General features: G+C 37.3%; 1 protein-coding gene across 1 annotated transcript in view; it reads left to right on the plus strand.

Moving 5' to 3' along the window:
• ADAD1 (adenosine deaminase domain containing 1) overlaps positions 1–1,099 on the plus strand; it is a 48,619-nt gene extending 47,520 nt beyond the window's left edge. The window contains exon 11 of the mRNA XM_082389912.1: positions 2–1,099. Within this exon, the coding sequence (XP_082246038.1) occupies positions 2–115 (114 nt within the window). The 3' untranslated portion in view covers positions 116–1,099. The remainder of the gene's footprint in view (position 1) is intronic.
• Positions 1,100–16,482: the final 15,383 nt, after the last annotated feature.

The following is a 16,482-nucleotide window of genomic DNA, read 5'->3' on the forward strand; positions in this document are numbered from 1 at the left end:
GCATATGTCTGGATCCTATCAAGAAGCTAAAACTTTGTTGAAATCCTACCTACAGCAGCATGGCTATGGCTCCTGGATTGTGAAATCTCCCTGTATAGAGCAATTTAGTATGTGAATTAAGCAATCCATTGTCATGTTAAAAATCTTTTTTTTTTTTCGTGTGTTTTGACTACTAAATTGTTTTTTTAAATACTGGTGGTTTTCGGCTTTTAAAATCAGAGTCATGCAACAGCAGTGTTCAGAGATTGCTGAAATTTTGTAAATATTCATGTCAATTTACGTTGAAACATTAGGGTTTTAAATGTTTTTTAGTTTTTGAAAAAATAATTACCTGCTTCATTATTTAGCTATTTTGCATTTATTTTTATAGACATTATAAAGCCATTACCCTTTTGTAATTTAAAAGAATATTCATTTTCTTTTAAGTTTTTGCTTTAAAGTTATTTGTTCAGCAAAGATATTCAGCATTGTGTCCTGATATCTCACTCAAGTTTTTTTCTTAATTAAAAATTGGAATTCAAGAATATAAATAATAATTCTTACTCATTTGTTGATTAAATCAACAGACATTTGAATGTCTAATATTTGCCAATAACCATAGTAAGAAACAGTAACTAAAACATCATTTCTCATGTCAGAGAAGCTCTTGAATGCAAACTGAACATGTAAATGCAGAAAAATATTAATCATGTTAGGGAATAATTTGATACATTAGTTATTCTGATTAATAGAGGATTATCGTAAATGCTTTAAGATTGCCTATTTTCAGGTATTCTGTAAGATCCATCCAAATGTTATTCTTTATAATTTAGATTGGTTGGGATTTCTAATAATAGATCAATAAAAGATTATTTAGCTTTATATTTGTATTTGTTTATACAGTTAGATGAAAGAAAAAGTTTAGTTACTCTTGGGTTAGGATATATATCTTTATTGAAGTTGGGAGTTTGTGCCATACTTTAGCCTCTTCGATCTCTTCCTTAGTTTAAATCACAGATGAATTAAACATTGGCTCTCAGACTTTGTTCCTCTTAGCTTGGATCTTTATTAAATTAGTAAGTCTCACTCCAACTCCAACCCATATGAACTATTATAGTCTCTGATAAGGTTAATGTAGGGTTTTTGTGTTTTGGGATTTGTTTTATGTCTGTTCTAAAAGTATGGTAGAGTTTAGTTGATGAACATTGAAGTCATTCTGGAAAGACATACTTACATGTCTTTCAGTAGACTAGATTTTATACTTATCAGTAGGTTGAACCATGTGAAATTGCCATTTTTATGGGGGGGAAGTAGGTCAAAAATGGTCAAATATGGGCAGTTTCATGTGGTTCAACATAAATATAGTATTATTAATAAGTTCCATTTCCATCAATTAGATGATATCTAGTGCTTATTTCTCTAAATTGGTATTTCCTTCTAAAATCATTTTAGTCTCTTATCTGGGTTGATTCCATCTACAGCTAATTTCCAGCCTTTATTTCTATTACTTTACCTCTCTTTGATAGTAAATTGCCTCTAAAAATACAACACCTTTCATCTTCTCTTGGCTCTTCACATTTGTGGGTATTTTGCTTTTGACTGACACAAAATAAGGAAGAGCACCAAGTGGTTAATATTTGCCTCTGAAAGCTTTGCCTAACTAGTGAAAGGTCATATGTTAGACAATTTATTTCCTCAAGAAATTTTTAATTTTAAGGGTAAGGTAAAACAAATATACCCAGCTGTTTTATAGACAGAATCTAGTAAGTGCCACTTATTTATTCAACAAGTGGTCACTGAGTGTCTCTGTGTATGTATTATGTCAACTTACATATGGTGTTGTGATTTAGAGAAAGATTATATTCTAGAGAGGGATAAGCTATATAAAGGGTAAAGGAGATGGCATTTAGTAGAAGGCAGTCATTTAGCAGAAGGGGCAGGATATAGATGTGAAACCCAACATTGGCTGTTATGACTCTTGACAATTGTAAATTATTTAATTTCTTTTAGCTCAGTTTTTTATCTTTGCAAGGATGAAATTGGTACTTGTGGTTGTTATTCTTTGTTCAGGGTTGGAAGCTTAATAGAAAGGACTTCAGGCTGCCCTTCATCAAAAGTGGAAATGCTTATTATCTCTTCTATATATAATGTATTGGGGTTGTACAAAATATTTTGCTTTAAGAAAAGCAAACTTTTTAATATAAATCATATGTAATATTTAATTTATAAGCATGCTGAACACAATATTTGTAAGCATGATAAATACGTTATTTGTGGCAGATATTTTTCAAAGATTTTTATAAGAAAGGTAGATAATTATGAAATACTTTTATGTAGAAGGATTAGGGGTAAGCTATTTTTCAATACAGGAAAAACATTTTCTTCAAAGTTCCATTTATTTTTAAAGTTCTGTTGGGAAAAGCAAACTTCTAAATTTAGACTTCTAAACCTCTACTTCTAAAGTGTTCAAAAACCCATGAAACTCGTTTAAAGTCCTCTTTTGGCTCCAAGGTTCTGTTATGTTACCTGAAGCAAGCACTGAAAGATGGGTAAAATTTAGAAGGTTGAAATGAGAGAGAGAATGCATTCCACTTAGAAATTATGAAGCAAAGATTAGAGGGGAAATGTTACAGTGTTTGAGGCCAGTATAGAACACTGGATGGAAGATTTGAGAAATGAGTCTAGCAGATGTTCTCAGTTTGGTAGGCAGAAGGGAGTCCTTGAAAGATTTTGTGTAGGGAAGTGACCTACAGTAAAACAGCATTTCACAACATTTTCTTTGTTTACTTATGGAAAATTTCAGACATACAGAAGTAGAGAGAGTAGTACCCATCACACCTGTATTATTAAATCATGGCATGATTATTAAAACAATCTTGTTTCATATATACCTCCCCAAAGTAGATTATGTTAGAGCAAATATCAGACATGTTTTTTCATCTGGAAATACTTTGCTATGTATCTGTAAAATATGAGGGCTCTTTAATACACACACACACACACACACACACACACACACACACACACACACCCCTGTGTGTGTATAACCACAATTCAATTAGTATACCATAAGAATTAATAGTAATTCTCTCATCTCATAAATGTTGTATATATTGTTGGAATCAAGATCAAAATTACATCCATGTATTGAAATTCGAATTTTTGTTAAGTATCTCGTAATCTGTAGATGCCCTCTCATTTTTTTCTTTTAATTTAGATCTTGAAAAAACTGGGTTCTTTGTTTGCAAAGTTTCCCACAGTCTCATTTTGCTGCTGTTATTGGTTATTGCTGTTATTTCTTTTGCTCTCTCGTGATTTGATGACTATCTTTAGTGTTACATTTGAATTCCTTTTTCTTTTCTTGCATGTGTATCTATTACAGATTTTTGGTTTGTGATTATCATGCAGTTTTTATATAACAATCTATATATATACATGATGGTTTTAAGTTGCTGGTGTCTTTTTTTTTTAACATCTTTATTGGAGTATAATTGCTTTACAATGGTGTGTTAGTTTCTGCTTTATAACAAAGTTAAGTTGCTGGTCTCTTAATTTCAAATGCATATTAATAACTCTGCATTTGTTCTCACCTCCCATCACGATTACTGCCTTTTATATCATATTTTACATCTAATTGTTTTGTGTATCCATTAACTGCTTATTGTGGATATAGATGATTTTACTACTTCTGTCTTTTAACCTGTCTACTAGCTTTGTGTATGGATCATTTCTTACGTTTACTGTATGTTTGCCTTAACTGATGAGCTTTTTCATTTCTTAATGTTCCTGTTTCCAGTTGTGACCTTTTCTTTTTCACTTAAAGAAGTTCCTTTAACAATTTTGGTAAAGCTGGTTTGGTGGTACTGAATTCTTTTACCTTTTTCTTATCTGTAAAACTTCTGATCTGTCCATCATATCTGAGTGAGAGCCTTGCCAGGTAGAGTATTCTTGATTGTAGGTTCTTTCCTTTTATCACTTAAAGTATATTGTGCCACTCCCTTCTAGCTTGCAGAGTTTCCGCTAAAAAGTCAACTGATAGCCTTATCGGAGTTCCCTTATATGTTATTTGTTGCTTTTCCCTTGCTGCTTTTAATATTCTCTCTTTACCTTTAATTTTTGCCATTTTAATTACAGTATGTCTTGGTGTCTTCCTCTTTGGGTTAATCCTGTGTGGGATTCTCTGTGCTTTATGGACTTGGATGTCTGTTTCCTTTCCCAGATTAGGGAAGTTTTTAGCTATTATGTCTTTAAGTATATTCTCGGCTTCGTTCCCTCTCTTCTTCTTTTGGGACCCCCTATAATGCAAATATTAGTGTGCTTGATGTTGTCCCAGAGGTCTCTTAAGCTGTCCTTATTTTCAGTCTTCTTTCTTTTTTCTATTCAGTATCAATGATTTTTAACTACTCTGTCTTCTAGCTCACTGACCCATTCCTCTGTATCATTTAGTCTTCTGATGTATTTTTCATTTCAGTTGCTGTATTTTTCTTCTCTTTTTGGTGGTTCTTTATATTTTCTAACTCTTTTTTAAAAACTTCGAACTTCTCGCTCTATGCATCCATTCTTCTCCCAAGTTGTTTGATCATCTTTACGATCCCTACCCTCAACTCTTCTTCGGGTAGGTTGCCTAACTCCACTTCACTTAGTTCTTCTTCTGGGGTTTTATCTTGTTCCTTCATCTGGGACATGGTCCTCTGTCACCTCAGTTTGCCTAAGTTGCTATTTGTATTTTTATGTATCTGGTAGATTAGTTATGTTTCCTGACTTTAGAGAAGTTCCCTTTGTATGAGGCGTCCTATGCATCCCAGCAACACACTCCCCTCTCATCATCTGAACTATATCTCTAGGGGTTCCCTTTATGAGGGCTACAGAGTCCTTCCGTTGTGAAGGGCCTGACTAGTGGGCAGTCTTTTAGGCTTTGTTGGTCCCCAGTTGGTTGCCAGGTCTTGCCTTGTGCACAGGCTGCTGGCTGCTGGTTGGTGGGGCTGGGTCACAAGGAGGTGGCTGACTGCAGAGCCGCAGGGAACCTCAGGACTAGTGCTGCCTTACTGGTGGGCAGAGGCAGGGTCCGGAAGACTCTGAGGCTGTTGCCTGCCCACTAGTGGGTGAAACAAGGTCCTCGGGTTAGAGCCGGACTACTGGCAGGCAGAGCCAGGACCTGGAGTCTGGTTGCAGGACCTAGGGGTCCCAGTGCTGGTGTCAGATGGCTGGTGGGGGAGACTGGTTCCTGACACAGTTTGGTAAGGGGTCTGGGGTGTCCTGAAGCTTGTGCTGGCCTACTAGTGGGTAAGGCTGTTGCCCAGCTGGTCCCAGGACAGGGTCTGGCCTGCTGATGGCAGGCTGGGTCCACAGGCTGTAGGATTGTGGTTTTCTTGCCTGGTAGGTGAGGCTAATCCAGAGGCTAGAGCAGACTTCATGGGGGCATGGCCAGGGCCCAGGGGATTCTGGGGCTGGTGCTTGCCCACTGGTAGGTGGAGCTGGGTCCTGGGCCCTCTGGTGTGCAGGGCTGTGACCAGAGGCAGCTGTGGGCTCAGTGGGTCTTAAGGCAGCCTGTATGCTGAGGGGTAGGGTGTGTCCCTGCCCACTTAACTGCTTGGCCTAGAGCATTCCAGCACTGGCACCTACCAGCTGTTGGGCCAGGGCAGGGCTGGGTCCTGGGGCTAATAAGCTAGAGGGATGATTCCACAGTGGCACCCGCCAGCACCAGTGTCACTTGGTAGAAGGAGCTCCCAAGCATGGCTGCTGCTAGCATCTGTGTCCCCATGGTGAGCCATACTTGCCTCCTGCATCTCCAGGAGACTCTCCAAGAGCAGCACGTAGGTCTGACCCAGGCTCCTATCAAATTACTGCTTTTGTCCTGGAGTGTGTGAGATTTTGTGTGTGCTCTTTAAGTGAGATCTCTATTTCCCCCAGTCCTCTGGGACTCCCGAAATTAAGTCCCACTGCCTTTCAAAGCCAAATACTTTGGGGGCTCATCTTCCTGGTGCAGGACTCCTGGGTTGGGGTGTTTGACGTGGGGCTTGGACCTCTCACTCCTGTGGGAGAACCTCTGCCACTGTGGTTGCCCACCCAGGCATGTGACCTGACTATATCGTGAATCTGCCCCTCCTACCCATCCTGTTGTGGTTCCTTCTTTACATCTTAAGTTGTAGAAGATCTTTTCTGGTAGGTTCCAGTCTTTTTCATTGATGATTGTTGTGTAAATAGTTGTGATTTGGGGGTGCTTGTGAAAGGAGTTGAGCCCAGGCCTGGAGACAACTGAAGCCTGGACAGTCAACTGTGTCCTTAGGCAGCCTGTTATTTACCCCCATGTCCAGTAATGCCAGTTTCTTATCTGTGCCATGGTTTGGAAAAGGTTAGAAAGCAGTATTCTAAACTTTTTAATGAAAAATGTGATGGTGTTGATCATGTATTACATCATTGCCTATTGAGGTAGAATAGCCGTTTAATTATATCTGTTATAGGAACTTACAATTTTTTAGTTGGGAGGTATATTTAGATAATAATATTTCATTTTGCACATGAGGTAGTGACATAACTGAGCATTATTTTAAGGAAGCCTTAGATGAAACTTGTGAAAAATAATTTAAGGATAATATGTACATGAAATAGGTACAGATACTTTAAAAATATTGTTGCAGAGTGGATATGGGTGTTGTCAAGCTTCATAATAACAGTTAATGAAGGATCACTGTGACTTTCAAATGCAAGTTTATTTTCTTTGAGAATGAGCTGAAATTGATGGTTCCTAGATAAAGATAACTTTTCTTTGATGTGAGAAAGGAGAAAGAATATTGTTAAGTAAACAGGAAGCATGCGAATTTCCTCTTTAGAAATCTTTTGATCCTGGTACATACTATAAATTAAGTTGATTTAAAATACAACTTTCTACTCTGTCACTTCTTGTGTTATAATAGATGTCAAAAGTATTTTTGTTTAGTGTAATAGTTTTAGTGGTATCAAAGGAGCATCCTGACTACCAAAACAGTATTTGTTCCTGGAAATAACATACATGTTTCTGTTGTTAAAAAGTCTGCTGAGCCTGAATTCCCTTTCTTTGTGATATTTTAAATCTGGATTATTTTCTTAGAAGCTATAGTTTTTATTGTTACATGATGGTAGAGGTTAAAAAGGTATACTACTCCTGGAAGATTGGTATTACCATTTAAAATCTTTAAATGAATTATTTTGAGAGTTGTAGTTTAAATTGTTCTACATATATTAATATGTTATGTTAAGAGTTTTGATCTTGATCGTCCAAGCAGTGTTTTTTTATTTTTAATAGCTCCCAGTAGTTGAGGGTGTGCCAAGACCAGCTCATGTCTAGATTCAGCATCTAGAATCTAGGTTGATTGGAAGCGAGACCCTCAGGCAGCAGCTGTTAAAGTATACAAATATATATAGTTCTATGGGACCACAAGCCTAAGCCCCACTGGGTCCCCCTGAGCCAGACAATCTGGAGGTATCCCCTGGGCAGCATTCACAAAAATCAGGGCTTCAGACAAGTGTATAAGCTCCTTTCTGGGAGGTACCGTTGAACGGTGGCAAGGCAGAGGAAGAGTGCAAAGATGATTTTTCCCAGCCTGTGTTCCCTGAGAGCACCTTCATATCCTCTAGATGTGTGCCAAACTTGAAGCCTGCCCCTAAGGCCAAAGGTCCACGACTAGCAAGTCCCTCTTTCACAGTAAGTCTGGGCGTGTATTTCAGTCTGCTATCTGTGTAGTGCCCTGAGGGGGAGGCTGCCAAGAACTGTCTCTCCAGTGTTACAGTCCTGTGGTACCCAAGAATGCAAGCCCCCCTGGCCACCAGAGCCAGGCAGTCCAGGGCAGCAGTTACAAAACCAGAACATCAGAGAAGGCTATAAGATACCAATGAGCTGAAGTGAGGTAGAGGGAGAGCACGAAGATTGCATCCACTGGCGTTCTCTGAGAGCAACTCTGTAGGTCCCTATAAGTGTGTCAAACCAGAAGCCTGACCCTCAGACTAAAGCTCACGGACAAGGAAATAGGCCTCTTTCTCAGAAAGAGTGGGGGTGTGTTTCAGTCTGCTACATGCGCAGTGCCCTGGGAGTGATAGACTTGCAAGAACTCTCTCTGATTGTTACAGTCCTGTAAGACACAGGAATACAGGCCCCTGGTCTCTAGAGACAGGTGATCAAGGGGCATCCCCTGGGTGGCAGCCACAAAAACTGGGTCACCAGATATAAAAAAACCAGGGTGAACAAAGTGAGAGAGTGGCATGGACATATATACACTACCAAATATAAAATAGATAGCTAGTGGGAAGCAGCCGCATAGCACAGGGAGATCAGCTCAGTGCTTTGTGACCACCTAGAGGGGTGGGATAGGGAGGGTGGGAGGGAGACGCAAGAGGGAGGAGATATGGGGATATATGTATATGTATAGCTGATTCACTTTGTTATAAATCAGAAACTAACACACCATTGTAAAGCAATTATACTCCAATAAAGATGTTTAAAAAAAAAAAACAAACAAACCAGGGCAGCCGGTGTGTGTAGAGTCTCCCCTCCAGGAGATACTGGTGTTCTGAAGCACGGCAGAGGGAGAGTGTGAGTGGGAAGATGGTGCCCTCTGGCTTTAGCAAAGCAGAATGAAAGCAGGAAGATGGTGCCCACCAGCCTCTGTTCCTGGAGAGTATACCAACAGGCCCCTGCCCCTCAGACCAGTGCTTTAAAATTAGGAAATGAACCTCCTTTACATAAAGTCTGGGCACTTTTCAAAGGACTGCTTCTACATTGGGCCCTGGGGCAGGTGAGTCTGTATACAAGCCCTCAGTTTGACACAGCTCTCCAAGTCTCATGGGTGCAAGCCTCATTGGTCTTCAAAGCCAGGTGTTTGGAGGACTGTTTCTCAGGTGCTGGCCTTAAAAGTTGGAGTCCAGTGTGTGGTATTATGAGCCCTCTGTTGCTTAGTGAGAAGCTCCAGGTTTTGAGTTCCCTCCTGGTTGTGGGTCACCTCACAGTAGATGGGATTTATGGTGAGATTGTGTCTTAGGCTTTCCTATCCACTTTGATGTGATGTCCCTCTCATTTGCCCAATGTGAAGGGGCAAACTGGTTTTGCTGGTTTTTAGTTTTGTTTCCAGAGGAAATTATTCCATATATAGCTGTAGATTAGGTGTGTCCATGGGAGGAGGTGAGTTCAGGAACTTGCTACATTGCCATCTTGAATTGGAGCCTCTCCTCTCCATCTTTATCCAAATTCTTCCTATTTTAAGGACAGCTCCAATGTAACTTTTCCATTAAATTTTCTCTGAAACCTCCTAGTTGTAAATATCCTTCCTATCTCTGAACTCCCATATATCCATCCCTCTCTTAACACATTTATCTTTACTTCTTATCACTGTTACTAAATTGTAAATTTGTTCATTTTTTTCTTATAGCCTCCTAGGCAGTGACTTTAAGTAATTAGTTAATAAATATTTACTTATTGAAAACTAAGTTTTTATATTTTTTCCCAAGAATGAAAGATGCAGATATGTGTAGACACATCTAGAGACAACTAAATTTACTACTTCAGAAACTGGGGGCATCTCTGAGTCCCTTAGATATATGCTGTTATAGATGAATTATCTTATTTGATCATTTACTGCTAGAATTTTAATGACTACACTTCCTGTATAACTGCACTTACTAAGATGACTTCTACTTTTAAAAACCAAGGGACTTTCTGAATTAAGAAGGTATACGGCACCAAGTTTAATGTGTTATTCTTTTTTTTACTAAAAAAACTTAAAAGTTATTTTCTCTCAGAATTTTAAAAACCTTTTTCGAAATAATTATACACTCATAAGAAGTTGCAGAAACAGTACAGAGAGGTCCTTTGTACCCATCACCCACCTTCCTTCAGTGGTACATTTACATAATTATAGAACATTATGAAAACCAGGCACATAGGCACAGTATAATTAACTAGACCACAGAACTCCAGTTTTTATATGTACTCCTTTTTGATGTATACAGTTTTATGAAATATTTTCATATGTATACATTAATATAACTACCACCACAAGGGAACTCCCTCAGGCTTTATAGTCACACCTTCTCCTACAACATCTGGCAATCTGTTCTCTCTCTGTATATAATTTTGTCATTTTGAAATGTTATATTAATGAAATCATGTAGTATAATATTTGGAAAATGGCTTTTTTCACTCATTAGAGTGACCTTGAGATCAGTCCAGATTGTTGTGGGTATCAATAGTTTGTTCTCTTTTTATTGCTGAATAATATTTCATTTTATATATTACCACAGTTTGTTTATCCCTTCACCCATTAAGGTGAACCCATTTGGGTTGTTTCCAATTTTGGCTATTATAGATTCAGAGAACATTAATGCATTTTTTATTGTGGTAAAATATATAACAAAATTTGCTGTTTTAACCATTTTTAGGTGTACAATTCAGTGGTATTAAGTACATTCACAGTGTTTTGCAGCCATCACCATTATCTATTTCCAGAACTTTTGTATCATTCTAAACAGAAACTCCATACCCATTAAACAGTAACTCCCCACTCCCTCCTTCTCCCAACCCACAGGTAAGCACGCACCTATTTTCTGTCTGTATGATTTTGCCTATTCTAGGTACCTCATATAAGTGGAATCATAAATATTTGTACTGTTTTGTCCAGTTTATTTCACTTAGCATAGTGTTTTCAAGTTCATTCAAGCTGTAGCATATATCAGAGTTACCTTTTTAGGCCGAATATTATTCCATTGTATGGGTATACTGCATTTTTTGTTGTTGTTGTTTATCCTTTCATCTGTTGATAGATATTTGGCTTATTTTTGCCTTTGGGCTATAGTAATTCATGCTGCTCTGAACATGAGAGAACAAGTACGTTTGAGTCCCTGCTTTCAATTCTTTTAGACATATACCTAGAAGTGGAATTGTTAGATCATATGGTAATTCTGTGTTTAATTTTTTGAGGAACTACCATGTTTTCCAATATGGCTGTCTCACTTTGCATTCCCGCAAGCAGTGCACAGAGGTATCAGTTTCTCCTCATTCTATCAACACTTATTTTCCCTTTATTCAGACATAATGCTCAAGGATTTTTTTTTTTTTAAATCTATCTAATTAACCGGGAAACATTTATTGAAAAGACTGTTATTTCCCCACTGAATTAAGTTGTACATTTGAGGTAACCTTATATATGTCAGACTTTTTCTTTTCCTCTGCTCTGTCCGTATGTCAACCATGCTTATTTATTATGAGCTTTTTACTAAGTCTTGATAGTTGGCAATAGGAGCCCTGCAGCTTTGTTTTTCTTCAAGAATGTCTTGGCTAGTTTACATTCTTTGTATTTCCATGTAAATTTAAGCTTCACTTTTTTGGTTTCATACCACCCCTCCACCACAAACATATATACGTTTAAAATCTTCTGGAATTTTTAATAGATTGAGTTAACTCTGTAGATCAAATTAGGGAGAATTAACATCTTACACTGAGTCTTAAATTCACAAACATGGTAGATCCTTTCATTTATCTAGGTCTTAATTTCTCTCAGTAATGTTTCTTTTCAAGATAGAGGTATATATATTTCATGACATTTATTCCCAGTTATTTGATGTATTTTGGTGCTATTGCAAATGGTATTGTTTTAAAATATTCTCTGTTTGATTCTGGCATATAAAAACACATTTGGCATTTTTGTATATTAATCTTGTTATTAATCTTACTATGTTCACCCATTAATTCTAATAGTTTGTAGTTGTGGATCCTTTTGGACATTTCTATTTGTACAGTCACATCTGTGAAAAGTAATTTTACTTCTTCCCTTCTAATCTTTTACTTCTTTTCCTTGTCTTATTACATTTGTTAGAACCTCCACTATACCATTGACTAGAAATGGTAATGGACACCCTTGTCTTAGTCCCAAACTTAGGAGAAAGGTGTCCCACATTTCATCATTAACATATTGGCTGTGGTTTTGTGACAAAGATACTCAGATTAAGGAAATTCCCTTCTATTTTTAGTCTTCTGAGCGCCGTTAATTCTTAAGTTTCTTAACTGATTTTTATACACCAATTGAGTTGATTCATGTAGTCTATATCGATTTGGTTTTTTCTCTGTATATGATGAATTAATTACATTTTTTAAAAAACATCAAGCCCATTTTACATTCCTGGAATAAATCCAATTTCTTCACATATATTACCTTTCATATATAACATTGGTTTTTATTTGCTAAAGTTCTGTTTTTTGCAATTATGTTTATCAGAGTTATTGGCCTATATTTCCTCTTTCTTATAATGTTAGTTTGGTGTCAACGTTATGCTGGCCTAATAGAGTGATTTTTGAAGTGTCCCTTCTTTTTCTACTCTTTCAAATTGCTTCTGTAAAATTGATAGTATTTCTTTTTTTAATATTTGGAAGACTATAACAGAAAGGCGATTTAGGCCTGGAGTTTCCTTTATGGGAATGTTTTAAATTATAGATTCAAGTTCCATTATTTTGGACCATCTTTATGGGAATTTTTTTTTTTTTTAAACATCCTTGTTGGAGTATAATTGCTTTACAATGGTGTGTTAGTTTCTGCTTTATAACAAAGTGAATCAGTTATACATATACATATATCCCCATATCTCCTCCCTCTTGCGTCTCCCTCCCACCCTTCCTATCCCACCCCTCTATGTGGTCACAAATCACCGAGCTGATCTCCCTGTGCTATGCGGCTGCTTCCCACTAGCTAGCTGTTTTACATAGATAGCGTATATATTAGTCCATGCCACTAATAGCGTATATATTAGTTCATGCCACTCTCTCACTTCGTCCCAGCTTGCCCTTCCCCATCCCCGTGTTCTCAGGTCCATTCTCTATATCTGCGTCATCATTCCTGTCCTGCCCCTAGGTTCTTCATAACCTTTTTTTTTTTTAGATTCCATATATATGTGTTAGCGTACGGTATTTGTTTTTCTCTTCCTGACTTACTTCACTCGGTATGAAACACGCTAAGTCCATCCACCTCACTACAAATAACTCAATTTCGTTTCTTTTTGTGGCTGAGTAATATTCCATTGTGCCACATATTCTTTATACATTCATCTGTCGATGGGCATTTAGGTTGCTTCCATGACCTGGCTATTGTAAATAGAGCTGCAATGAACATTGTGGTACATGACTCTTTTTGAATTATAGTTTTCTCAGGGTATATGCCCAGTAGTGGGATCACTTGGTCGTATGGTAGTTCTATTTTTAGTTTTTTAAGGAACCTCCACACTGTTCTCCGTAGTGGCTGTATCAATTTACATTCCCACCAACAGTGCAAGAGGGTTCCCTTTTCTCCACACCCTCTCCAGCATTTATTGCTTGTATATTTTTTGATGATGGCCATTCTTACCGGTGTGAGGTGATACCTCATTGTAGTTTTGATTTGCATTTCTCTAATGATTAGTGATGTTGAGCATCCGTTCATGTGTTTGTTGGCAATTTGTATATCTTCTTTGGAGAAATGTCTATTTAGGTCTTCTGCCCATTTTTGGATTGGGTTGTTTGTTTTTTTGATATTGAGCTGCATGAGCTGCTTGTAAATTTTGGAGATTAGACCTTTGTCAATTGATTCATTTGCAAATATTTTCTCCCATTCTGAGGGCTGTCTTTTTGTCTTGTTTATGCTTTCTTTTGCTGTGCAAAAGCTTTTAAGTTTCATTAGGTCCCATTTGTTTATTTTTGTTTTGTTTTTATTTCCATTTCTCTAGGAGGTGGGTCAAAAAGGATCTTGCTGTGATTTATGTCATAGAGGGTTCTGCCTATGTTTTCCCCTAAGAGTTTTATGGTGTCTGGCCTTACATTTAGGTCTTTAATCCATTTTGAGTTTATTGTTGTGTATGCTGTTAGGGAGTGTTCTTATTTCATTCTTTTACATGTAGCTGTCCAGTTTTCCCAGCACCACTTATTGAAGAGGCTGTCTTTTCTCCACTGTATATTCTTGCCTCCTTTATCAAAAATGAGGTGACCATATGTGCGTGGGTTTACCTCTGGGCTTTCTATCCTGTTCTATTGATCTATATTTCTGTTTTTGTGCCAGTACCATAGTGTCTTGATTACTGTAGCTTTGTAGTATAGTCTGAAGTCTGGGAGCCTGATTCCTCCAGCTCTGTTTTTCTTTCTCAAGATTGCTTTGGCTATTCGGGGTCTTTTGTATTTCCGTACAAATTGTGAAATTTTTTTTGTTCTAGTTCTGTGAAAAATTCCATTGGTGGTTTGATAGGGATTGCATTAAATCTGTAGATTGCTTTGGGTAGTATAGTCATTTTCACAGTGTTGATTCTTCCAATCCAAGAACATGGTATATCTCTCCATCTGTTTGTATCATCTTTAATTTCTTTCATCAGTGTCTTATAGTTTTCTGCACACAGGTCTTTTGTCTCCTTAGGTAGGTTTATTCCTAGGTATTTTATTCTTTTTGTGGCAGTGGTAAATGGGAGTGTCTCCTTAATTTCTCTTTCAGATTTTTCATCATTAGTGTATAGGAATGCAAGAGATTTCTGTGCATTCATTTTGTATCCTGCTACTTTACCAGATTCATTGTTTAGCTCTAGTAGTTTCCTGGTAGCATCTTTAGGATTCTCTATGTATAGTATCATGTCGTCTGCAAACACTGACAGCTTTACTTATTCCTTTTATTTCTTTTTCTTCTCTGATTGCTGTGACTAAAACTTCCAAAACTATGTTGAATAATAGTGGTGAGAGTGGGCAACCTTGTCTTGTTCCTGATCTTAGTGGAAATGGTTTCAGTTTTTCACCATTCAGAACGATGTTGGCTGTGGGTTTGTCATATATGGCCTTTATTATGTTGAGGTAAGTTCCCTCTGTGCCTACTTTCTGGAGGGTTTTTATCATAAATGGATGTTTAATTTTGTCAAAAGCTTTCTCTGCATCTATTGAGATGATCATAATGTTTTTATCCTTCAATTTGTTAATATGGTGTATCACATTGATTGATTTGCATATACTGAAGAATCCTTGCATTCCCGGGATAAACCCCACTTGATCATGGTGTATGATCCTTTTAATACGCTGTTGGATTCTGTTTGCTAGTATTCTGTTGAGGATTTTTGCATCTGTGTTCATCTGTGATATTGGCCTGTAGTTTTCTCTTTGTGACATCTTTGTCTGGGTTTGGTATCAGGGTGATGGTGCCCTCCTAGAATGAGTGTGGGAGTGTTCCTCCCTCTACTATATTTTGGAAGAGTTTGAGAAGGATAGGTGTTAGCTCTTCTCTAAATGTTTGATAGAATTTGCCTGTGAATCCTTCTGGTCCTGGGCTTTTCTTTGTTGGAAGATTTTTAATCACAGTCTCAGTTTCAGTGCTTGTGATTGGTCTGTTTATATTTTCTATTTCTTCCTGGTTCAGTCTCCGAAGGTTGTGCTTTTCTAAGAATGTGTCCATTTCTTCCAGGTTGTCCATTTTATTGGCATATAGTTGCTTGTAGTAATCTCTCGTGATCCTTTGTATTTCTGCAGTGTCAGTTGTTACTTCTCCTTTTTCATTTCTAATTCTGTTGATTTGAGTCTTCTCCCTTTTTTTCTTGATGAGTCTGGCTAATGGTTTACCAATTTTGTTTATCTTCTGAAAGAACCAGCTTTTAGTTTTATTCATCTTTGCTATTGTTTCCCTCATTTCTTTTTCATTTATTTCTGATCTGATCTTTATGACTTCTTTCCTCCTGCTAACTTTGGGGTTTTTTTGTTCTTGTTTCTCTAATTGCTTTAGGTGTAAGGTTAGGTTGTTTATTTGAGATGTTTTCTGTTTCTTGAGCTAGGATTGTACTGCTCTAAACTTCCCTCTTAGAAGTGCTTTTGCTGCATCCCGTAGGTTTTGGGTCGTCGTGTTTTCATTGTCATTTGTTTCCAGGTATTTTCTGATTTCCTCTTTGATTTCTTCAGTGATCTCTTGGTTATTAAGTAGTGTATTGTTTAGCCTCCATGTATTTGTATTTTTTACAGATTTTTTCCTGTAATTGATATCTAGTCTCATAGAGTTTTGGTCAGAAAAGTTACTTGATATGATTTTAATTTTCTTAAATTTACCAAGGCTTGATTTGTGACCCAAGATATGATCTATCTTGGAGAATGTTCCATGAACACTTGAGAAGAAAGTGTATTCTCTTGTTTTTGGATGGAATGTCCTGTAATTATCAATTAAGTCCATCTTATTTAGTGTGTCATTTAAAGCTTGTGTTTCCTCATTTATTTTCATTTTGGATGGTCTGTCCATTGGTGAAAGTGGGGTGTTAAAGTCCCCTACTATGACTGTGTTACTGTCGATTTCCCCTTTTATGGCTGTTAGTATTTGCCTTATGTATTGAGGTGCTCTTATGTTGGGTGCATAAATATTTACAATTGTTATATCTTCTTCTTAGATTGATCCCTTAATCATTATGTAGTGTCCTTCTTTGTCTCTTGTAGTAGTCTTTATTTTAAAGTCTATTTTGTCTGAGAATTGCTACTCCACCTTTCTTTTGATTTCCATTTGCATGGAA

This window comes from Balaenoptera borealis, assembly GCF_965194805.1.
Source record: "Balaenoptera borealis genome assembly, chromosome: 4".
NCBI lineage: Eukaryota > Metazoa > Chordata > Mammalia > Artiodactyla > Balaenopteridae > Balaenoptera > Balaenoptera borealis.